Source organism: Tachypleus tridentatus, chromosome 1, assembly GCF_004210375.1.
Source record: "Tachypleus tridentatus isolate NWPU-2018 chromosome 1, ASM421037v1, whole genome shotgun sequence".
NCBI lineage: Eukaryota > Metazoa > Arthropoda > Merostomata > Xiphosura > Limulidae > Tachypleus > Tachypleus tridentatus.
The window spans coordinates 131,086,455-131,112,286 of record NC_134825.1 but is presented as its reverse complement, the minus strand read 5'-3'; the positions used below and the strand labels follow the sequence as shown (position 1 = coordinate 131,112,286).

General features: G+C 33.7%; 1 protein-coding gene and 1 long non-coding RNA gene across 5 annotated transcripts in view; both read left to right on the top strand.

Annotated features, from left to right (window-relative positions):
• The window catches only part of LOC143223874 (complement factor B-like), a 59,334-nt gene extending 47,280 nt beyond the window's left edge, over positions 1-12,054 (top strand). For 3 of the 4 annotated variants that reach the window (XM_076452350.1, XM_076452356.1, XM_076452366.1), the window contains 5 exons: positions 311-438; positions 5,783-5,909; positions 7,461-7,631; positions 10,398-10,622; positions 11,569-12,054. In XM_076452350.1, coding sequence (XP_076308465.1) covers positions 311-438; positions 5,783-5,909; positions 7,461-7,631; positions 10,398-10,622; positions 11,569-11,762 — 845 coding nt within the window. In that variant the 3' untranslated portion in view covers positions 11,763-12,054. Of the gene's footprint in view, positions 1-310; positions 439-5,782; positions 5,910-7,460; positions 7,632-10,164; positions 10,206-10,397; positions 10,623-11,568 lie in introns of those variants that run through there. The other variant, XM_076452362.1, reaches the window with a different exon arrangement.
• Positions 12,055-12,202: 148 nt separating this feature from the next.
• LOC143223912 (uncharacterized) lies at positions 12,203-24,369 on the top strand. The gene is made up of 2 exons (XR_013013180.1): positions 12,203-13,010; positions 23,972-24,369. It is a non-coding gene; the product is annotated as an uncharacterized LOC143223912 (long non-coding RNA).
• The last annotated feature ends 1,463 nt before the right edge of the window (positions 24,370-25,832 follow it).

Here is a 25,832-nt window from a genome sequence, read left to right as displayed (position 1 = left end):
TATATACACTAAACACGGGTTTGTCTGGATTTAAAAAAATATTATTACAGAAAATAAGAGGCAATCATAACTTCGTCGCGGTACCTTCGTTGTCTGAGCGTTGAAAGCTCATATACCACATGTTTTACAATAAATCAATAGAAAAATCTTTGGGATTAAAACTTGCACGTATATAAGTGACTGTAAAAGTACTAAATAATATCAAAATGTTATAAAGAAATTATTAAATAAAACAATTTTATACATTAGTTTTATCAGATAAAATATTAGTATATATATATATATATATGTTGTTTGTTTTTGATCATAGACTATTCTGTGTGCGGATACGGTATGGATGATGTGCTGGAGGAAATGAACAAAGCAGGAGAACAGAGGGCTGATAAGCCTTGGCCTTGGATGGCTGCCGTATATTATCAACGTGAAAATTTTGAAAAGGTAAAGATGTTAAAACTATATGAAACCACTCTGAAACAACTCAATCAATCTTAGAATTATTTGTTAAATTCTGTATGCATAATTGCACAGATAATAGTTATATTTTGAGTTTACTTATTGATTAAATAAATTTTACTACGAGCTACAGCTTTTACAATGAGGAAGATTCTTTTTAGAACATGTACAACGTCAGATTACTGAATTCTTTACTGTTAAAACTTGTGTACTTGGAAACGATTTCACCAATGATTGAAACGTACTTGTTCTAAAAATATCCTTATTGTAAAATTGTAACTTGTAATAAAATATAATTGAACAACGTTTCATCAATTATTCGTTGTCATTTTGAAAGACGATAATCGTAGGTGTTGAAGGAGGTAATTGTTTCCTGGTTGCGATTCTCAACGACAGGTGTTTTGTGGAAAAGGATAACTTAGAAGGTTTGTTGAGGGTTAAATTAATAAAAGATTGGTGGGACTGAATAACACTGAAATCCTACATGGACATCATGAAAAAAAAAAATCACGTGGTCAGAACAGAATGTACACATACACGAGTGGGTTACAGCTGTGTAGTAGTTGCATTACATGGCGACTATGGTAAGTCAAATAAAACTAAATGAAACAATTACTTGTGTGTACTCGTACCTTCTGGTTGTTCCACGATATTATGAGAACAACCGAACCCTTGGGCCTATGGCCCACATTTACAGGGCCTCTGTAATGCAAATTCAATGCTTGAACTATTATTTTGCACTTTTTCAGTTCAATGATAATTGCAACTATAATACAAATTAATTTTTTTAACCAAGTTACCAACTATAACTATTAGATGTACTTATTTATGTACTGTTATATAAAGCAACATCAGATTTGGGGTCTTATTTCGAGAATTTCCAGTAAATGTGTTTTTGCGAAGTACCAGGGCTTCCTAAGTGCTCGTATTAAATTTTTTATTTTCTGCAAACCCCGAGACCGAGACGATTGGTTTAGCACTATTTAAAAGTTGGAATTTGAGCGGTTTAAGAAAAAGGTTTTCGGGAAAACCCCGGGTTCCCGAAGGGTTGGGGTCATAACTTTTACCTTTGTGCAAACCTCGGGACCGAAACAATTCGTTTGTCACCATTACCACTTAGAAGTCGGTGCAACCATCGATTTAGGAGTTATATTACAGACAGACACTGGATTTTATTGTATAGATATGGCCGTAATATTTTTTTTCTGCTCTCTATTTAGAGTAATATGAGTATCGGGCGTTTGTGTCAGAGCAAAACCACATTGGGCTATCTGCTTTATCCACTACGGAGAATTAAACTTTGGAGTTTTAGAATTATAAGTTTGTAATTGTACCGCTGCCCCACCGGGAGGAGAGGTACGATCTAGTATATCCATATTTACCTATCTCCGTATGTACACACACACATATGTATCTATTAGGTTGAGGAATAATTCGTGAGCGTTTTTAAATAATTTCATTCAAGCATTACATGCAAGACTATACAATACTTCAACGCATGAACACATTACACCCAAAACATTTATTATGATACTTTATTTCATGTAATACCTAAGTATATAGTATGCATTGTTTTAAACGAAATTGCAAGAAATTAAATGCGAAAAGCAGATGGTGTCGAAAATGCTCGATTTTGTCCACTTGACAGTCCATTAAATGAGCTGAAAATGAAAGCAAAAATTAAAGACTTATGAAAATCAAACACACCATCTATTAGAGGAAAAAATTATCTACCAAATGACATGAAATATTTTGCGAAAGCGTTTCATTTATGAATATATGTTTTTAACTTGAAAAAACGCTCACGAATTATTCCTCAACCCAATATATATATAGAGTATTCGTGGAAAAACATAAGGCACTGAGATTTTCAAGTTCGATGCCAAAGAGTAGTTATTGTTTTATTAGCTATGACAAGTAGAGGCTTTTCTCAGGAAGTCCTACTGTAAAATGCACTTTTTTTTCAAAGCTGCTAATTTTTTATATTTGTGAGTCCCGAGGTCACTTACGACAGTTAGAACACCTTGGATGTTAATTCATTATTGGTGATTGTCGGACAGATTTATCTGGCTGTGTTCATGTCCATTCCAGATAGTCATCTCTAATTTAGCAGCGAAAGACAAGATGTAAGACATCTAGTTAATATTATCCCTCGCTGACTCTTGGGATACTCTTGTCTGATACAATAGCGGAATTTGGTCTTCTCTCCACTCTTATAGCGCACTAATAGCTTCACGTTTTTGTGGCCGAGGACGCGAACCATGAATCCTCATATTTACAGTTCAAAAATGCTAAAAACTAGACCTCACCTGGTTACGTGTTGTTAAATCACGCTTTCAAAATTAGGAAAGGAATCAGAGTTTTTTATTATAAAGATAAATAAGCTTTTACCTACAAATCATTTAAATGATACAACATACTGATATTTGCCCTTGTATTTCCTTAAGTAAAACAACTTTAATCCGTAAAGACCTTTGCGTATAAATGGCCCAGCATAACATCTTTATAATCATTGTAATGAACCTTTGTGTAGTAGAAGACAAAAATGTCAAAACGTCCTTTTCTGAAAGCAGATGCCTTCGGTTTGTTTACGGAGTTACAGTGCTAAGATCCGTGGTTCGAAACCTCATTGCGTAGTTTTTTGACAAAAACATACACATAAAAACATCGACAGGAGAAATACACGTTGTTTGATTGTGTGCAAAAACACATGACCTATTCTGTAATTAAATTGCAAAATCTTTATTAATTCTTTATTGGAGACGTTTTAACACAGATGACAGATATAATGTTACAGGGATAGATACACTTTCAAGGCAGATAAATATTCTTTACCTCTTCGTTATCATCAGAATTCAGTTTTAACATGCTTCTGGGCCACGTGTCGCCCAGTGGTTAGCGTGGCAAACTATAGATTTGCGTGTCCATGTTTTGTGTCCCCCCCAAAAAAATCGCCTTTCACGCGTTGGGATCATGTATACTTTATCATGTTGATAACAGGCGTCCTTTGGTGGGAAAACGGTAAGTTTAAGTACTTACAGAGCTAAAATCGGGAATTCGATTGCCCACGATGGACACAGTAGATAGCCCAATGTGGCTTTTTTCTAAAACAACCAACCAGACCCAATATTAGGTCATACAGGAATAGATACTAAGTTCGTTTTTTCCAGTACAATGACACTGTAAGTACTGTGAAGGCGTAGCCCGGCATGGTTAGGTGACTAGGGCGCTTGATTCGCAATATGAAGATCAAGGGTTAGAATTCCCATCCCGCCAAACATGCTTGCCTTTTCAACCATGAACCGAATTGATGTGATAGTCAGTTTCACTGTTTTTTGGTAAAGGAGTAGTCCAAGAGTTGGTGGTGATAACTAACTATCTTCTCTCCATTCTTTTCGTGAAATTCAAAACAAGCAATACTCTGCATGCTGATAGGTGTGCATATAATATTGTGTTTTGAAATGCTTCGCTAATGAAGAAAAAAAAAGATTATAACACAAACTTGAAATAAGAAGTATAAATTTCAGCCTTCTTTTTATGTTTGTTTGCTTATGGCAAATCAACTTTGGCTGTTTTTCGTAGTCTCTAAGTTTCAAATGTCGATCATAAGGAAGGCAAACGATCGGCAGCATCTTCTGCCAACAATTAGGCTGCTATTTATAAACAAATAATGCAATTAATCATCACATTTTTACTCTCCTACAGACGATTGTTAGAATTTCACGCAAAGCTACTTGAGAGCTAGCTGCGCTAGCTGTCCCTAAATTAGCAGTGTAAGACTACAGGGAAGGCAGTTAGTGATCACTACCCACCACCAACTCTTGGGTTACTCTTTTACCAACGAATAGTGGGATTGACCGTCACATTATAATGCCCTTATGGCTGAAAGAGCGAGAATGTTTGGTGTGACGGGGATTCGAACCCGCAATCTCAGATTAGGAGTCGAGTTCTTTAACCACCTAGCCATGCCGGGCGTTTTTATGTATCTCCCCATAAACTTCCATCTCAATTTTAGTTTGTTGGATATCCATCCACATCACAACCTGCAAAGTACTTACTTGGACAGACAACAAACAGTAATATTATATTCATATTGAATCTCCATACCAAATTTGTGGGGTGGTGGTAAAAAATGGAAAAAATTCCAGTGTAAACGCCAAAGTAGAATTTAAAACTGAAAATTTGTATACAGCTTTCCATGAACCTAATGAACCTCCATACCAAATTGGGTGAAGTTCTATCTATAAGGAGGAAGTAATGGCAAAAACTGCAAAAACGCTCACAAAAAACTGCAAAACTGAAATTTTGTATGTACCCCAGGGTGGACCTAATAAACCTCCATACCAGTTTTGGTAAAGATTCACGTTAAGTAGTTGCGTGGACATACAACAGATGGTACTGCCTTACATTTGCATAGATTCTTGTAGTTCTGTCCCGTGTTAAATTCTGCTTTTGTGTATAGTTTCTTATCAAAACGTTCCTGTAATTGCCATTAAACAACAGGTTTGTTTTTGGCTTGTAAAAGAGCGTTTGCTCGAAACGTTGCGAAATAAGTAAATTACTACTATAGTTTAGAAAGATGTGTTTTCTCTAAGAGTCTGATTTCTTTATTTCATGATCTTCTCATTTTACTAAATATTTATAACTTTTATGAGAAGTGTACCATTTTAAATTTTTAACCATAAAGAAACCAAAAATAAAATGAACACGAAGGATAGAAGAATACAAGGCAAATGATTCGTTTGTTTGTTGAATATAGCTCAGAGCTACTTAAGGGCTATTGCCAGTAACCTTCTTTAATTTTGAAGGTATAGATTAGAAGGAAGGCAAACATTGAAGAACACCCACCGTCAACTAGCGAGATTTGACCATCGTTCTTATAACGCACGCACGGTCACAAAGCGTGAAGTGTGATTTCACTTATTTGTTTATTTTTGTTAAGATGGCGCTGATCACGGAACCTTGAATTGATTATCCGAAAATGTTTGCTATTAGACCAAGTTCTGCTACGAGATAAAATATATATTTCAAAAAGTGTCAAGAAAACCTTCCTTGCAAATTACTGTTTATTTAACCTTTTAGGAGATAGATATATAATCACTTTTAGACTGGAATTGATGACTTTAGTCCGATTTTACATGAATAATCACAGCTTCGTCTAACTCAGGTTACACATATGTTGATAATGATGTATGTACATTTATTAGGTTCTCTGCTAAAAAAAAACCTATGATTTAGAAAATGCAGTTATGAAACTAACCATATAACGAGTTTGCTCTTGTAGTAATAAGAATGATAAGAAACGTATTATTATTTACTATCACTGCAGCTAGGATGTGGCGGATCAATAGTGAACAAGGAGTGGATACTCACAGCCGCTCATTGTTTTGTGTTGAAAAACGATGATCCAAAGAAAGTAGAATATTTAGTACCAGCTAATGTTACTGTCAAGCTGGGTAAGTATGACATAATCTTACTCTTAAGGCTAGTTTAGTTTTGCAGTTACCTTCTGAGTGTGTCATATTACTTTCTTAGATTGTTCCACATTTCGCGAGAACCTATGTACGTTATTGGTACAACAAATACTGTTTAACTTCCAACACACAAAATACACCACGAGTTGTTGATTTCTTCATTTGTTCTTCGCATTAATTGCTTATATGTTAAATATATCACACTACCTTGCTCGTTTCGTCTACTGCTATTCACACTGATATCTCTTACACGTTTTATACAATTTTTAAACAATAATTCTTTAGAAGAAACTTGTGTAATATTCGTACAATATATTTGTGGGACAAACCTAGGCTGGTGAGCTCTGTTTTTGTATTAAACACAAACCTACACAGTGGACTATGTGTACCATGCCTTTTACAACTATTTGACTCAGAATTTTAGCTTTACAGCCATCATGCTCATCACTAAGTCAGCATGGGGGAAGTGTGCTTTGAAAGAACAGTGCATTTGGATTAAAAAGTGTTTTCTTTTGACCTCTTTACTTCAGTGTAAGTGTTGAAAGGTGCAAGGAACAATGCTAATACAAGAACTCCTTGAAAACAACAATGAATAAAAATGGAAACTAGATAATAAAAATTTATTATAATTTAGTTTTGAGAACTTTAGGACAATGTATCGTGTGTTCTTTGAAACTTTAAGTACTAAAATACACGCCTCTACTCACTAAAGGCTAAAGTTAATTTCTAACTGTTTAATAAACCAGGAAGGAACATGGAATATTTCATAAGTATCACGTGAAACCTCGTCTCTTATTTTCTTGGCTAAACTGTGGTTTGGTTTGTTTTTCAATTTCGCGCAAAGCTACACGAGGGCTATCTGCTCTAGCCATCCGTAATTTAGCAGTGTAAGACTAGATGGAAAGCAGCTAGTCATCACCACCCACCGCCCTATCTTGGGCTACTTTTTACCAACGAATAATGAAATTGACTGCCACATAACAACGCCCCACCCCTGAAAATGTGAGCATGTTTGGTGTGACGGGGATCCGAACCCGTAACCCTCAGATTACGAAACGAGTGCTTTAACCACCTGGTCATTATGGACCAGAATAAAGTGTGGAACTAATAACATACACACACACACACATACACACATTTTTTTTTTCTTTGATAGCTTATTGATATTAAATCGTTCAGTGAGGTTAATATATTATTGTTTACGCATTGTCTACTCATGGTTCCTTGGTAAAAAATTAGACAATGATCAGTGCTGAACCGTTTCACGTCTGCCATATGTTTTCATAAAAATTATTATGTATTTTTGTTGATCCCCTTCTGTAATTTTGTTTTTGTTACACGTGATTATTGTCAAGTAAACAAATGTAAAGATGTTTTTTTTATTAGCAAGTGTTTCATAATAATATTTCATAATGTTTTGGTTTCGTAATTTTTATTATTGTCAACAATGAAGATACAGTATATTGTTAAGCAAGGTATATGTTTGTTAGCATATGAATATTGTTTAGCTTTTATATTACTTTATGTTTTTAGGTTTACTGAATGTACGTAACAGTTCGGACCTCAAAGAGTTTGAAGTGACAGACATACGACTCCACGAAAAGTTCAACTACACAACATATGATCATGACATCGCCTTGCTAAAGTTGGGTCGGCCGATTACATATGAGCGCTTTATTCGTCCAGTTTGTCTTCCTCCAGCTGGTAAGGCGTACATTCTTTATTCTTCCAACTTATTTTTCTCAATTTGTAAAGCATACATCTTTGTTAATAGCTAGGAGCAGGAACTTTACATTTATATTTCAGTAAACTATGAAATGCTTTTTTTTAAATAAAAAATACATGTTTTAGTTGTTTAAGCTAAACCTGTAGAAATTTTTGAAGTATCGAAAAGTTTTTCACACGTGATAAGTCCCGGTCATAGAACATACTAGACTTTAAAAATACATACAACATATATACGTTTGCCTTTAGCTTTATTATTATATTAATTGGTAGAAGATGCAAGTTAAATAAACATTTATTCATAATGATTTCTACATATCCGAGTTTAGTATTGGTCGATTGGCTCAGTTGTTTAAATATATGAAAATTCATGAGCAGCTGACTGGCTTAATTATTTAGTTGCTTAATGATAATTTATTTATATATATTATTTTTCGTGAATTGTGTATATAGGGAATAATTATGGAAATGGTGAGGAATATGATATACAAATATTACGGGAATGATTTTCTCTTCAGCAGAGTACTGTTACATGTTGATAGTTTACACTGTTGTTATCCAACCTTTAAAAAACACACCTTTATAAATGCAGTGAAAACATAGGTAGTCATTTCAATCCTAGAAGTAATGGTGTGCTCAGGTGTAGTTCCCATTATTGAGATATCGCATGACAAGCATGTAGAAAGTAAAGTTTTAGATGGTTTAGAATAACTCCTTGCGAAAAATTAAAGCAATGCTATGTGTTTCAATACAGCTGTGTGCAAGATATTTTATGGAGTATGATGTGAAATTTGCAGTATTAATAATACACTTGGTTGAAATAGAAATCCGAAACTATCTAAAAATGTCTCTGGGCATATGACCTTTACCAGACAGACATCGGTTGGTTAGAAATCTTGCCAACAACCTTTCAGTAAATACGAGTATGAATGTTATCTCCAGATCAGTGACATACGTTATTACAAAGTGGTTGAATTGAGATGTAACTGCTTCAACCTGGCATCGAGACGCAAACAGTGGAACAAGCAAAGCTCTAAACGTGTAGTTTTCGGAGATGAATACAAGTTCGAATTGTTTCCCAACAATAAATGACAATTTACTTGATGAAAAATAGAGAAAGATATCATAGCCAATGTACAATAATTATTTTGAAGCATGATGGATTAGTGCAAGTTTGGTTTGTTTTTTCTAATTTCGCGCAAAGCTACACGAGGGCTATCTGCGCTAGTCGTCCCTAATTTAGCAGTATAAAACTAGAGGGAAGGCAGCTAGTCATCACCACTCATCACCAACTCTTGGACTACTATTTTACTAATGAACAGTAATATTGACCGTAAAGCTATAACGCCTCAACGGCTGAAAAGGCAAGCGTGTTTGGTGTGACGGGAATTCGAACCTGCGACCCTCAGATTACGAGTCGAGGGCCTTAACCACCTTGTCATGCCGGGCAATGTTTGGAACTATATATTTTATTAATGCAAAAATCGATAGTACTTGGACTACTGGGCCCGGTATGGCTAGGTGGTTAAGGCATTCGACTCGTAATCTGAGGATCGTGGGTTCGAATCCCCATCGCACAAAACATGCTCGCCCTTTCAGTTGTGGGGGCGTTATAATGCGTCACTCGTTGGTAAAGGAGTAGTTCAAGAGCCGGCGGTGTGTGATGATGACTAGCTGCCTTCCCTCTAGTCTTTCACTGCTAAAATAGGGACCGCTAGCGCAGATAGCCCTCGTATAGCTTTGCGCGAAATTCAAACCAAACCAACCCTGACTACTGACAAGTACATGCAGATTCTGATCCATCAAGAAAACGACTCATCGAGTAGAGAATTAATACTTGAGGAAGACAATGATCCCAAGAATAAAGCATATGTGATGATAGAACACCTTGGAACTAAAAAGGCTAAGAGTTATAATGAAGCCTGAAAAGTGTCCCTATATAAGCATTCTTGAGACTACACGAACTTATGTAAATACCGAGAAAGTTAAAATGTGATTGAACAATTTGGCTAAATTGTAAGGACGAATGCAAAACATTTGGAACTATCCTTCACAATCGTATTCTGTTAAACGGTATGGTAGCATGCAAACTAAGTGTAATACATAGAATTCGCATGCATAATATTAGTGTATTGTACAGCTTACTTATTTTTCTTGTGTATTTGTTGTGATAATACTTGTATTGTTTACACATTCATCATTAAGTTGCTATTACTAGTTGTTTGTGGTTCGTGTACGTGTATATTTCTAAAACCACTTCCTATACTGTTCAGATATGGAATTACTTTGTAATGTTTATAGAAATAATAATTTAAGTAACATTTGTTATTCAATATTATATTGTTCATATTTATTGTCCGTAAACAATAAATACATACCTTACAGACTATGCTTTTTTCTAGATTTTTCATATAAATTGTAACTAGACTTTCAGTTATTTGGTATTGCAGTTTCAAAGGCCTTTCAATTACATAAGAAAAAAAAAACAATAAGAGTGTGTGTTTTCTTATAGCAAAACCACATCGGGCTATCTGCTGATACCACCGAGGGGAATCGAACAGCTGATTTTAGCGTTGTAAATCCATAGACTTACCGCTGTACTAGCGGGGGGCAACAATAAGAGAAAGTCGGTTTAGTATCAATTTAATATCATAATAATAAAATAATGTTGAAAGATAAATGTAATTTTTGTTATTTTGTGCGCAAATGTGATCATAAAATTGATTAACGTTTTTTCCCTATTAGTTATTCCAGAAAATAGTACATTGTACCAGGCAGGACAAAGTGCTTTTGTAACAGGATGGGGCCACGATAAACGAGTAGAACTGGGACATGAAGGCGTTTTAAAAGGCATTGATCACCTGAAACAAATACGTTTACCTATCCAAAATCATGAAACCTGTCTGAAAAGTTTGGAGAAAACTAAAAAAGAAATGACTGATTTTATGATTTGTGCTGGAGACAGTGAAGGTTTGTGTATGACGTTTGGGCATTATTAATGTACTTAAATAATAAATTATAATAAATTTATTTTAAAACACAAAACTGTAAATTCAGGGAATGGACAAGCTATATGTTGCTTATAATAATTTAACCTAAAATATTTAACTCAGGTTTGATCCACATTTCTTGGGTAAAGGATTCGAAAATATAGTCAGATATCAACTTGAATTTTTATCTCCCTTGAATATTACACTTTTAGAGGTAAGCACTAAATCATTGTGATGACCCCAAGATCATCAATGATGAAAAAACAACAACACTTTAGATTTATGAACAATGCAAACATCAACGAAGCGCTTAAGTTCTTAATGACGAGAATTGTTAAAGAAAAATAGTGAAGAAAGAATGTTAGTAATTAGATATTTTTAGTCGTCATTTAACATTTTTACCAAGTTACTGTTAGTGGCATAACATATCTTTTAACGATAGATGACAGTGCATTACAAGTAACTCGTCTTTTGAAGAATGTTTGTTGTTAAACACAAACTTAGAAATAATCTTAGTCATTAAATATATTTAGACGTCATTTCATATTTTACTAAGTTACTGTTTGTGACATAACATATCTTTTCACGATAGATGGCGGTGCATTATAAGTAACTCGTCTTTTGAGGAATGTTTGTTTGTTTGTTGTTAAACCTTACCAGAAAGCGATACGCTGTGCCACTGGGTGGTTTGGACAAGCGTTAAGTGTTTAGAAAATCTTTTATTTTTTTTATGGGTAGTTAGTTCTTGGTTAGCTCCTAGCACTGAAGCTCGTAAGTACTGAGTTATTGCTTGTGCTGTTAGCAGTTCTATATTTAGTTACAAGCAGTTGTTAAAAGTTTCTTTGTTTGATAATAAAAAAATCAAACGCATCGTTTATAGAATTTTTGTAAAAAATATTAATGTATTTAATTAACGTTTCTTGTAGGTATTGTAGATACTTGTAAAGGAGACAGTGGAGGGCCTATGGCACAGTCGTTAGTCGATGACGCTGAAATGAACTACTGGGTCCAGGTTGGCATTGTTAGCTGGGGAATTGGGTGTAAACTAAGGGGTCATTACGGTTTTTATACTCACGTAGCAAAACTAAGGCCATGGATCGACAAGGTTCTGAATTCGTGATTCACGTATTACGCGTTTTTTTTTTAACTCGAGTTAAATCATATTTCGAATATAATATCTAATATTCTCTCCAAGTAAGTCTTATGTTACTTTTTTATGAAAAACAAAATGGGACCAACATTTTACTTGCGTACGTTTTACATATGAATTTTACAACGTATCAATACAGACTTTAGATGTAAGAGGTGAAATATGCTGCCACTACATTACAGAAAATGATTTTCACTACTGTTTTTATCGCTGCTCCTATAAGGATGTAAACAGGTTTTTATTAAACATTTATCGTTAAAGACATTCATAGTTTTATTTCCCTAATATAAGTTTTATTAAACAAACAAAAAATATACGCTTTAATGTGTTTAATATAATTTCTCCGTTTATGTTATTTTACACTATATTCGTGAGTAGTAATGAGGACGTGTCATTTTTTAATAGTGCTATGGTCTTCACAGTCCACTATGAAAACTATTAGGATGTGATAAAAACTAAACACTTCAACAAACGTTAGATATTTACATACTGCAAAAGTTTTGAAAATCTATATGTCAATAACAGACCTAAAATATTAAAACAGAAAACTTAATTAACGCACATCAGCTGGACTTTGTCTGTTTTCCTAAAATATAAACTTACACATATTGATGTTGAAAACAAATAAATAATCACTAAAGATTATTTTGTTTGTTCTTAAAAACTGGAAAAGTTAATATCACTTACTCAATACTAAACATATGGGTTCAACTGTTACAAGTTGGTATAGCTTCTGACATTATAGAGTAATGAGTTTTCTTTGTTAAAGTGACGTGTTAAGAGAGAACAAGATTTGTATTTTTAGAGAAATACGTTTTTACAACGGTACTTCAAGGCAAGAACTAGCTCGTATGTTCTCTAAGTAAAATTTTTCATATTGATTGTTTATTGTTGCTTACATTGAAAAAAATATTGCTCATAACAGCCAGAATTTCGAATGTCGTTGCTTTTTATTTTGGTGTTTTCAAGTCCTTTTTAACTCGCCATTATACGTTTTAATACTCTCGGGTAAAAAATAAAGAAAGGTATATCTGAAACAAATATATCAACTTTAAATTAGTATATGATAAGTTAAAAAGAACTTTAAAACGCAAACATCATTGTTATGACGCAACTGTATTACTTTGGTTTTTGGCTCAAGCTGTGCTAATGAGGCGAAATTGCAGTGCACGGAAGAGGGCACGGCCATTCAAGGAGAGCATTAAGCCTCAACTTCAGGTATTATATTTTCAATTATACCTTTGATAAAAAAAGAAAATCTGTAATAAAATAAATTTTTATTTATTGTTCACCATTATAATTTTCGTATAAAGATTGTTTTTTTTTTTAGTCAGCTTAGAATCTATATTTAGGACTAATCTAAAGTTCCTAATCTGATCGAACCTCTTGGGATAGTGTTGGATCAACAGTATAAAATGTCCTTAAAAGCGATGCTACCCGATAAATGAAACGATGCATTTCAATCTTGATATGCAGAAACGTAAGAAAGATATAATAGTCTTGGCCAAAATGTTTGTATATTTTTTTAAGAAATAGGATTATTATTATTAAAATGAAATGCAAATGTATTTAGTGCTGTTAAACTGAGATATCCATGTTATATTAAACTTATACTTATGTAATATGTATAATGAGATAGGTTTTATGGACTTCATGAACGATTTATTTGAATAGAAACAATTTTATCAGACACCTGTAGAAAGACGTATAGTTAAGAATTTGAACTATCACAAAAAAAACACATATAATGACAAAATATAATATCAAGTTATTATATATAGCTTCGGTAGCTTTATATTATCTCATATTAAACCTTCAATACTTGGTTTTTCTTCCTCGTTCTCTAATAACCACCGCAAGGTTATTGATGTAATCCACCATAATTTCATCCCAACTTATCACTATAAGGCGCTGGTTTATGATAGTGACTCGTAATTTTGCGGCTCATTTCTGCCCAATTGTTCTAAATGGGATTACAATCAGTAAACGTTTTTTTCTCTTGTAACGTCCTCCTGGCCTAGATAATCCTGTAAAGTATACATGCTGTGGGAAGTAGCATTGTCATCCTGGAACACAAAATTACCTTGCTCTAGAATATGGCAGAAATATCGTTTCCATGTGATGCCTGTAAAAGGCGCTATTGATATTTCCCTGGATCATATGAAGGTCAGTTTTTCTACCATGATTAATATCCACCTAACCATGTACTGTACCACCTCTTGTATGTTCCCTGTGGGAAATACAGTTTTCCTTCATCTATTCTCCATGCAAGTGACAAACACGAATCTTACCAACAGTTTTAATAAGCTGGAAACAGGTCTTAGCTGAAATGATGATATTCCGCTAGTGTCCTAACTGTAAGTTGAGATGCTGGCTTGCACAAATAATATGGTGATGGCTATTTTCTAGTTAATATCAGTTTGCAGATAACCTTTTTTGCAAATAACCTTGTTTTGTTAGTTTCCTATTCATTGATTTTCTGGATACCCTGAAATGAATTGGTTCATGTTATACCTGTCGTTAGGTGTTGCAAGACTTCTTTCGACCTTAACGTCTTAACCTGATCAAAACATTGTCATTTTGGTTGGTAATTTTTCGATGTCTACCAGAAGACTTTCCTGGGACAACGTTTTCTGTAGTTTGATAACGTTTCAGGGTACAGTACACTGAGGCTACCCTACTATTTGAGCAATGTTCGTTTGCTGCATATCAATTCTGGACAGTCGAACAATTTGATGCTCTATTAAGACACACAGTAATGTGTTGTGCAACCAAAATAGCCTACTGTGGGACACACTGTGTGTTATTAACAAGAATGATAGTGATAGTTTAGCGATTTACCACCTTCTGTACCTCGGGAATGTGATAATCTAAATTAGTGCATATTTTCAGTGGATGTCCTCTACTGAATGTTTACCTTACATATGAATTTTCAAGGCAATCCATTAAGAAATACCTGAGGTATAACATATCCAATTTTAATTGAATTTCTTCATATTTTTTATGTGCACAAAAAGTATGGAAACTTTATTCGATAGAAAAAACATACTTAACTTTTCTGGAATCTTTTCTTATTTGATATGTAGAAGTAGAATTCTTATTTGGTGTACATATAAGCCATAAGTGCAAAGTTATTCAACAAAAACCGTTCAAATGTGACGAAAATGTTTCCACACGTCTATGTAAAAAGTAACAGTAACTATTGATCTAATGTTTTCATCACAACTTTACATTAAAGTAAAAGTGGAATGTTTTTGTCATTAGGATTAAAGACAGATGATGTAGAGCTGTAAAACTATAAAGTTATAGAACTTGCTAATGTATAAGTTGTGGTAAGTCCAAGCAAATTAGATTAACATTTTCTAGCTGAAGTTTTTGAAATAATCATATGGATGGACGGTTATTATTGATTATTTGTTGCCAACATTTCAGCACAACTTTTACTAATTTAATAAAACTGTCCTTTAGTGTCACATGATATTAGCTTAAGCAGTTAGCATAAATAATGATGCTTAATATGTGTGTACCAATTGCATGGTGATGATGACAAAATCTGTTAATCTAAATTCCATTGCGTTTCTATAAAGAAATCTGTTAACACTGTTTTAGAGAGGGAAACTTCTACCATATAATTTAAAGAATCTGATTGGTTCTGTATAGTAAAGTTTTATTCCGAATAATAGGATTGCGATTTTAAAGCTAATGTGGACTACTATCGAGTAACACTTTTTTATTTGGTGTGGTTTTATTGGCGTGTATTGACAAAAATTCATGGCAGCTAATCAAAGACATCTTAGATGTGAAAATAAAGGTGCGACCAAGAAAGGATTCAGTGTATGACTTGAAGGAGTGAAATAAAAATTGATAGCTACCAACTTGTCCCAAGTTAAACAAAAAATGTGGCCTGGCTAATTAATAAACGAATATTTGCTGCGAAAACTTTATCAGTGCTATAAGTCTAGCTACCAGTTTGGCCCACAATGTTTATTTCATTCATTTAAGTCACATACTCAACCCATTTTGGCCGCATCTTTTTTCCACACCTAAAATGTTTTTTTATTAGAGAACTGATAGCTCTGACATCAAATTCATAATCCCATGTTAAATGGCACTCTGTGAAAAGCCGTGGCATGCGCACGGTGACCCCTAGAGTTGAATGAGCCTTAACACTCATATTAGTATTTGTAACCCAGGATGTGACACAATCACAATTTTATTTGTTTTGGTGGTGGTGTTCATACTAGTAATAGTTCTCTAAGCTGGTAACCACATAGTTTGTAAAAACACTTTTACTAGATACTGTTACGTATTATAACTTATTTCGGACGAGTTTCCTATTTATTATGTTACGCATTACAATTTCAATTAATCGGAAATATTAATTTGAATTTAAAAGTTAATTGAATGTCGATATGTATCAAATTTATACTTCCCAACAAGACTGATACACAGTTTTTTTCTTAGAACAAATAATGTACAAATAATGATTTATATTCAAAGTTGTACAAAGTTGCAACCAATACTGAGCCTTTTGGAACTTAATATTTTATCGACGGTTCACGATGAGCGAATTAATTCTGGGTTGATACACAGTTACACTTCACTAAAAGCAGCTAGTTTTTTCACACGCGAAGTTTTTCCCGACGAAAATATATAATGTTCTTGTAAAAATACTATCGTCCGAAATTAATTCCTTGAGGTTGAACGGCTTATAATGTTTTAAGTCTATAAACGTTCCTGGTCAAATGTTGTAGTTTTCCGATTAATAAACATTTATCATAATTATAGCTTCCCAGTTTTATAGTATACTAACTGTAGCAAACAAACAATATTCTGAAAACTATCTCTTGGCGAGTCGATTTCTAAACTTCAAGCAACTTTAGTTCAACTTCTAAACTTTAGTTCTTGAAAGTCGGCTGGCAACAATACTAATATTTACAAACACGCACATTGATTCTTATACTAGAGAATTTTCTACAAATTTAGAAAATAGGTAAGATATTCGCAACACACGTTATATATTTTAAACTAAAATATGCATAGATATTAAAATAAACATACTGTAGTTAGTTTGTTACAATAAGTTATAAACAAAACATATACCATAATTTACACTAAACGTGTTGTATACTTAACTGTAGAAAATGTTCAATATCTAAGCGAAACTTCGCAGTTTGTGAGAGGCAGAATAAGTGCCCACAAATCCTGTATCTGCAATAAACTTTCTGGTCATACTTTAGAAAAGTTTTGTATATACTTCATAGATTTCATACGATGTGAAAGTTTAAATGTTTTGCACGCTAAACTCGCCGAAAGAGAGAATTGTTGCACGAAAACCCTAGTTATGGTTTATTCCTTAAAGCTTTCAAATTTAATACAATCCATGTTTACTTATTTACTTATGTTAGCTACGTAAGCATCAACACAAACACAGAACTGTGAGGGCTAAAGCATAGGATAGTTTATTTCAAAACCTAGTAGACTTTTATCAAACAAAATGTCTTGAAGATTTCTTTATTACCTTGGTAAGGTTATTGATTAATAAACTTACCTTTGTTCAATTGGTCATAAATACATATGTCGTTAAGATCGATGAGCAATTTAATGTAATTTTATTTACTACTGCCATCTGTAAAGACAAAACAACATCGGTTAATGAACGTAAAAATAAGGTTTAAGCTGCAGTTCCATTTATTGATGGAAATACAAGGCTAATTATATTAGAATCTGTATTCAAAGACTTTTCTATACAAAATTACTGCCTAACACTTGCAAATTAAATACCCAACTATTAACTATTCATGCAAGAGGGTCAGTGAAGAGTTACCAAGATTTTATCCTCTAAATATGAATGAACACATTTACATTTATTCTCTATTTAAAGACGTGCTCACCGGTAATCTTGATGTCGTAACTATCTACAACGTACAACAATTAATGAGAAAAGGTCCAAAATTCAGAGAATGTCCTGAAATTAATTGGAAACATACCAAACATATAATTAAAATATCATTCAGTAAACTTTACTTACATGGACTAAAAAGAGAACAGTAATCGTAGTTAAAACTGGGTACATCAAATTAAATAAACAGTCTATAAACGTAATACACACTTAACGAAATTCACTAATAATATCAAAGAATATATTACTGACCACGTACACAATTTACATGATATAATATATCATCAATACCGCCGATAAAGTATCTAACAACTTAGTGTTCATTGTTAGAAATTTTATTTTGTAACTATGTAAAGACTAGGGTTTAAATTGAAAATATTAAAGCCTTTGGGTAACGAGCAGTATAAGCACGTTAAAACCGATGTAAAAAATATTCTATATAAGTACATAGTAGTTTTGTCAGATTTTGTTACACATTCTGTTAAATCTTACAATATCTTACCTAAATTATCTTGGGTTTTAAAGTTACATAAAACACTGTATAAATACAGGTTTATTGCAGGGACCAGAGAAAAGGCGACTAAGGATTTGTAAATTCTAACAGGAAATAGTTTGAAATACATCAAAGAACATTAAAGGAAATGTAAAATTAGCAAAGTGAGGACCAGTTTAATTCATACTAATGTATAGAGAAAATTGTTTGTTTTTTTTCAGCACAAAGCTACATAATGGACAATCTGGGCTTTAGCCACTGTTTAGCGTTTTACTTCTATAATCCTATCACTTAAAAATAACACTGCACAACAATTTTTTGGAAAAGTTTTGCTTCCTGAAGAGTATTTGCTGATTGTGGCAGGTACCTGGTGGGTATACACAAATATAGTTTTGGTTTTGCTTCATCACGTAGGAACTCTGAGAAATTGACAGTTAACTGTTTACTGGCAATAACGTATTTAATTGCGTTTATATTTCTAACACGCTATTAAGTTCAACACAATTAAACGTATTTTGCTCCTGATTTTCGTTTATATTCAATGTCCGGTGTATCACGTTGCAGTGTCCAACAGTAGTCAGAAAGCATTGACGGTTTCCACTTGCCCTGATATCGTTTTTCTATTGTAGCAATATCTTGGTGAAACTGAAGATTTCAATGAAAGGTACGTGATGGGCAAATTTGGATGTGATTTTCGTGATCAGCAGTCAAATATCTATAAGGAACACCCAACAGTGTTCATGAAGTAAAACCTTTTTTTGCAGTGTAATGGAAAACATTAAGGCGTTTGAAGCTATAACGATAGAAACATTTGATTTCAGTAGTTTTTACAATAGTATCCTTACTGATGAAATCAAAATCTTTTATTAACAGTTTCAAGGTATTTCAATGATTCTAATAAATAACCCTCACATAACTTTCTATGATAATGTCACTGACATAGATTACAACTACTTCACTTTAGACGAATTATTGTATTTTGTACTTGATAATACATCTGTGCAATTTGGCCAAAATGTCTTTGAGCAGGTACAGAGAATTAAAATGGGAGGTAATTTCACCCCATAAGTTGGAGGTCTCTATACATTCAGACTGGATGTTCATACGTTATAACTTTTAATAAAAATATTACAGCAGAGATTTGCACATTACTTACACTTGCAGATGCCGAGATGCAGATAACTCTTATGCCGAGTTATTAAACTTTAAATAGAAACACACATACATATACATAGATGGATGTATAACTGAAAGACACATTAAGCCAAGTTCGATGAAAGTATGTTCCATAAGTACAGCTAATAACTAGTGGCGAATACACTTTATATACCATTGTAATGGGGTATTGGCGTATCACGCGTCACAATTTTGTCGTACCATCTCTGTTTTCGTACTAATATGTAACCAAATTAACGCTTTCCCCCTGGTAAAAATCATGATGAGCAAAACACCGCTAAACTTCTTGTATATTATGTAAAATAATAACTTGAGCTTGTTTTTCTACAGTTTATTTGCTGAGTGATGCTTTAGTACGGTTGGAATTGACTAAATCTTTGAATGATGTGAACATTTAATCAAACAGGAACGTTTGTGATGTCAAACAATATGGTCTAATAAGGAACCACTTCCTTATCCCATACTTAACTATGCATGAATTCCACATGTGATAATGGGTCGAACCTCACTATTTCACATATATCAGTGGCTTAAGCCTCCTAATTTCACACGTAACAATGAGTTAATCCTTTGTTTCACACGTAACAGTGGATCAAACTTGCACATGTAACAGTAAGTCAGGTCTATTCATTACACACGTAATAATGAGTCAAGCCTTCTCATTCCATGTCTAACAATAGGTAAAGCTTTGTCGTTTCACACGTAACAGTGTTAATTATTTCATATAAAACAATGCTATGTGCAGTTATTATTGTGATAATACCTATGATTTTATTAAAATGCGTGTTACAATTTCGTATTTTATTTAATTTAAAAGAGCGTTATTGTAACGTTAAATGACTATTCCTCAGTTTCTTGCAGTAGAAAATATTTCTTCTACTTTCTCCACACAGTTAGTAAGCATTAGTAATATCAAACACATCAATTAGCGAATCCCTAGTTATTTCTAAAGAAACACTTGTGTGATACTCCAGCGACCTTCTTTAAGACTGAATAAGAAGAAAAAGTTAAAAATCTTATCTTCCTTATATATGCATAATATACGTGGTTGTATGTGTTATGTTCACTAAAGAACCACTACTATAAAAGTAAACAACAAGGATTTAAGAAAAAAACTTAAATATTACAGAATAGAAATTATCCTTAAAAAATTTGGTTTGAATTTCGCGCAAAGCTACACGAAGGCTATCTGTGCTAGCCGTCCATAATTTAGCAGTGTAAGACAGCTAGTCATCACCACCCATCACCAACTCTTGGACTACTCTTTTACCAACGAATAGTGGGATTGACCGTCACATTATAACTTCCCCACGACTGAAAGGGCAGCGTCTTTGGTGTGACAGGGATTTGAACCAGCGATTCTCGGATTACGAGTCGAGTGCCTTAACCACTTGACTGAAAAAATTAGCTGTTTTCAGATAATGCAACAGTATTTTACCCATATTTCTTCTCACGTTTTAGAAGTAGAAATGGCAGTCATTTTGTGTCCTCTATTGTCGTTGATCATACAAAATCTGACAGTAACTGCTATCGACATCAGTGCGGATGAGATACGTACAGGTAAGTTTCAAGCAAAAGCATCAAAATATACGGAAATATGTCACATATTAAATGATATAATAGTGCGAACTGAGCTTTATGTTAGTATATCATAAAAAGGTCGCTCTTTGAGGATGCTGATGCGTTATAGAGTGATGGCCAAATCACACTATTAGGTTTAATGAGAGTAGTCCAAAGCGTAGTAGTCCAAGTAGTAGCAGTGTTGACTAGTTTCCTTCCATCTGGTTTATAAAATAAAATTCAACAAAATAGGCAAAGTAAAAACATGTTATATCATGTAAAAGCAATTAGCTTCAATAAAAAGAGACCTAGTAATTACATTGTTACTTTCTCGCCTGTTGTTAACATTATAAACGTTGTTAAAATGAGGGACAGGAATAATGTTCCTAGCTGTCTAGTGTAAAAGACATGTTTCTCCCTTTTTGCAAGCCTCCTAGTCACATAGCTGTACGTCTACGGACTCACAAGTCCAGAAACCAAGTTTCAATACATGTGATGTATAGAACACATTTAGCACTTTTTGTACTTTTGAAGTTAAATAAATAAAACAAACCCTTATGCGAATGATCGATTTTTGTATTTATTTTACATTATCTCTGTTAAAACAGTTCTTTTTTTTCCAGCTCCTGCTAAATTAAACCTATACAATACATTTAATGTCCGGTTCAGTTTCACTTAACAAGCAATAGAGTGTTTTATGTTGTAGATCTGCTGGTGTTAAGTGTTTTAGAAATATTAGATATATAAAAACATAATGGTTGAAGTTATAAAATCGTTTGCTGTTGTTGTTGTTGTTTTGAATTAAGCACAAAGCTACACAATGGGCTATCTGTGCTCTGCCCACCACGGGTATCGAAACCCGGATTTTAGCGTGTAAGTCCGCAGACGTACCGCTGAGCCACTGGGGGGCAAATCGTTTGCACTCGGGCCACACTTAAATTATATTCAATATCAAAAATGCGAAAACTTTCAACATAAGAAAGAAGTTTTTTTTTTAATTCACGCAAAGCTACACGAGTGCTATCTGCACTAGTCGTTCCTAATTTAGTAGTGTAAGACAACATGGGAGGCAGCTAGTCATCACCGCCCATCACCACTCTTAGGCTATTCTTTTACCAAAATTCTTTGGTAAAGTGTTTATTATTCAGTGGGGTTGAGTGTAACATAAGACCCCCATCCCTCACAGTTGAAAGAGCGAGCAACTTGGTGTGACCCTCAGATTACGAGTCAAGTGCCCTACCACCTGATCATGCCAAGCAGGCCTTTAACAAAGAAACAGTTAAAAACTTTTACATATAATCTTTATTTTGCTTGTCAGAAGGTGCAGAAAGATTCGTGCCGACAGATTTTTAAGAGTTAATTTGGTAAACGTTGATATCACAAGTTTGTGATACTATTTTTCGAACTTATTTTAAAACTATGTTTATTGCTCAATTTTCAAAACACAAATATATGCTTATAAAAATAATAAAAGAAATGTAAAATATAGGGACAGCATTAGAAAGGGCTAGACCACTCACATGCTATTTAACCCCTCCCTTAAGGTAATGCCTTTCAATGAACTAGTTTAAAATCTTTAAGTTTGGTTCCATTAATTTCTCAAATTAATAAAAGATGGAGCAGGGACTGGTACAATATAAAAGGACGGTCACGATCTGCGATGACAATACTAGAATGGGTGTCTCTAGGCCTCACAACCTTTACTTCCATCGGTGATGGTGATCTATGTGATGCTATAGTTATTGGTTTACAGCACAGTTTCACTACAGGAGGTTAATGTACAATAAATGTGAGGTTAAAATTGTTCTTTATATGCATTCCAATCAAATATGCATAGATAATGATCTCCAGAGGACGACTCAGTGTCAAAGTTCATCAATGTTTGTGAATGGTTGAACATGAATTCCTCTATGTGTTTAAATTATGGAGAGGAAATTTCATGATAAATTTGACTTTGGCTGGATGCTTTCTATTGGCAGCATTTCCTTGTAGTTTAGTGTGGTTATCATATTAGTCTGTTAGCATGTAGAGTTTGCCTTAACATTTTTCTCGGCTTACTTGATATTATCATTCTAATTGTAAACTGTCACCAAATAAATCTTATAAAAACGAACTTTTACTCTCTGCACTGTACCGTATTTTAGATGTTGTAACATCGATTGTATGATAGTCAATGGCCTGTTTTTGTTTGTTTTTGAATTTCGCGCAAAGCTACACGAGAGCTATCTGCGCTAACCGTCCCTAATTTAGCAGTGTAAGACTAGAAGGAAGGCCACCAACTCTTGGGCTGCTATTTTGCTAATGAATAGTAGGATTGACCGTCACATTATAACGCCCTCACGACTGAAAGGGCGGGCATGTTTGGTGCGACGGGGATTCGAATCTGCGACCCTCGGATTACGAGTCGAATTACTTAACCACCTGACCATGCCTAAGTATAAATGTATAAATATAAACATTTAGTCATAAGAAACATTTATAACACAGTTTCCACAGTACTTTCACAATTTTTAACAATAGCTTCTTGAAATTATGACACGAATTTTTAAAACTTTATTTCGTTTTTTAATTAGAACTAATACTTTATTTAAGTTAATATGATAGTTTGAAGCGTTTTAAGACAACCTGCTATCTTGTATTACCGATAAACTACGTTATTTTCACTATAGTAAAAGGAAAACGTATTTTTGATTCGTGAAAACACAACTTCCAGAACTTTTATCTCTACTAACAAGTTGACTGTCTACGATTACTTACTTTGGCAAATAACTCTTGAATTTCGTTTGAACAAACTACATTAGTTGATATTCATTCTACCTAGAAAGTAAGACTCCTAACAAACACATTTCTCTAATTAGCCCCTGAAGAAGAAAGGTCCACCTTCCAAATGCGCTCAGGTTATAGGGTTTTATTCAAAGGTATTTGACTTCATCCTATAAACACTTATTATTTTGAAAATTAGTGAAATGAGAGATTACATAATGAACAATGTTCCTTATAGTAGAATGCTTCTAAAATGACAACTCTTTGTTTTGAAACTTTCCGCAGTTTTGGAGACACTCAAGAGTCAAAAGTGGCGCAGCTGCTGGTTTTACACGAGGCTCTTGTAAAACAACCAAAAATAAACGAGGGAGTTGCAAACCTCTCAGAGATTGTCTTAAAGTTTTAGCTGATATTCGTGAGGAATACCCTACAATATGTCGATTGGCAGGGTGTATACCCTACTGTTTACTGCCCTAATGAATAAGTGGGCAGGAATATCCCAAATCTTCAGGTTCCTAGTACGAGAATTAATTTTTCTATTCAAATATTCCATATCTTTTTTCTCTTCTTTATTAGTAAAGTATTTAAAATCTCTTTTTTTTAATTTGTCTTCATCTTACGTGTGTAATTTGTTTCAAAACATTGATGATAATTTTGTGTTATTACTAAATTACTAGCAACGCTATATGCAAAATAATTATTTTCTAACATTATGTATAATATTTTTAAAATTCAATTACAATATTTTACTTCGTATTTTTGCAACTTATATTTTTTTCCACGTTTATATATCACTGAAGTGTTCTCTAGGATTAGTATTGTACATTAAAGAAAGTACGGAAATTTTCTTTTTGAGTGCGTTATTCTGTTTCTGTTTTGCAAAACCCTTTTTAGACTGGGATTCGTTCGAACGCTGGGAAATATCTTCACTTTGCACTTATTGGGTGGTGATGACTAGCTGCCTTCCCTCTAGTCTTACACTGCTAAATTAGGGACGGCTAGCACAGATAGCCCTCGAGTAGCTTTGTGCGAAATTCCAAAACAAACAAACAAACAAACAAATTGCACTTATTGGCGGGGAGGAGGTCGAACGTTTCAGCTGGCCGTTGATGGTAACGTACAGTTTTTGAACTTATTAATATGCCAAAGATTATAGCTTTTAAAGCCTTCATATCTTTTAATTAATTTTCCTAAAACTTGGAAATCTGCATTAACTGGAATATAATCAACCTAAAATCAACAGTATTACAGTTCCAAAGTAGAACACAATTTCTACTTTTAGAAAACTAATAAACATTCTTTTCATTCCGTCCCTCGTGTAGGAAATTGCTTTAGTTTAAATCACACTACAATATACATTTAACTGAAACAACGAACTTAGGAGAAGTGATCAATGACTAACTTTTCAGACGAGACAAATTCAAAAATCTATGAGACATTAATAAATACAAAATATAATGCCGAATAAGTTGACTTCAAATGACCTTTATTTATGAAATCAGTGAAAAATGAAAAATATTTTAATTTGTTTGTTTGTTTGTTATTAATCTGAAAGTTAGATAACAAGCTCTTTGTGCTGGAGATCGAGACCTGGTTTTCAGTATTACAAGCCTTCAGAATTATGACTGAGTTACTGAGGGGGAGTTACCTATATATTTTTTAATATGTTGCTAAATCTTGTACTTGGTGATTAGAAAAATCCGAATAAATTTTGATTTTGTACTTTAAAGGTAACCGCGTTTCTTCAAGGGAAACGAAAGGCACACAAATACAGAATAAGTCGTGTACATCTTTATAAAGACTTATTTAGTAGTGTGAACGTATAACGTTAGAAATACAACCAGTGGCGGATTTAAGGTTGTGTGGGCCCCCAATAAGACCATGGGCCCTGGGGCTGAGCCCCCTTTAGCCCTTACTTAAATACGCCACTGAATACAACTGTGACTTTTTGAACTTTCTTACGAAAGGAAATTATAATCGTTGGATTTAGAATGACTTCGTGACTTATTTTATATTTTACTTCAGCGGCAAGTCTTCGGATTTGCAACGCTAAAATCAGGGGTTCGATTCACCTCGGTGAATACAACAGATAGCCTGATGTGGCTTTGCTATGAAAACATACACACATACTTCAGTAACTTACGCA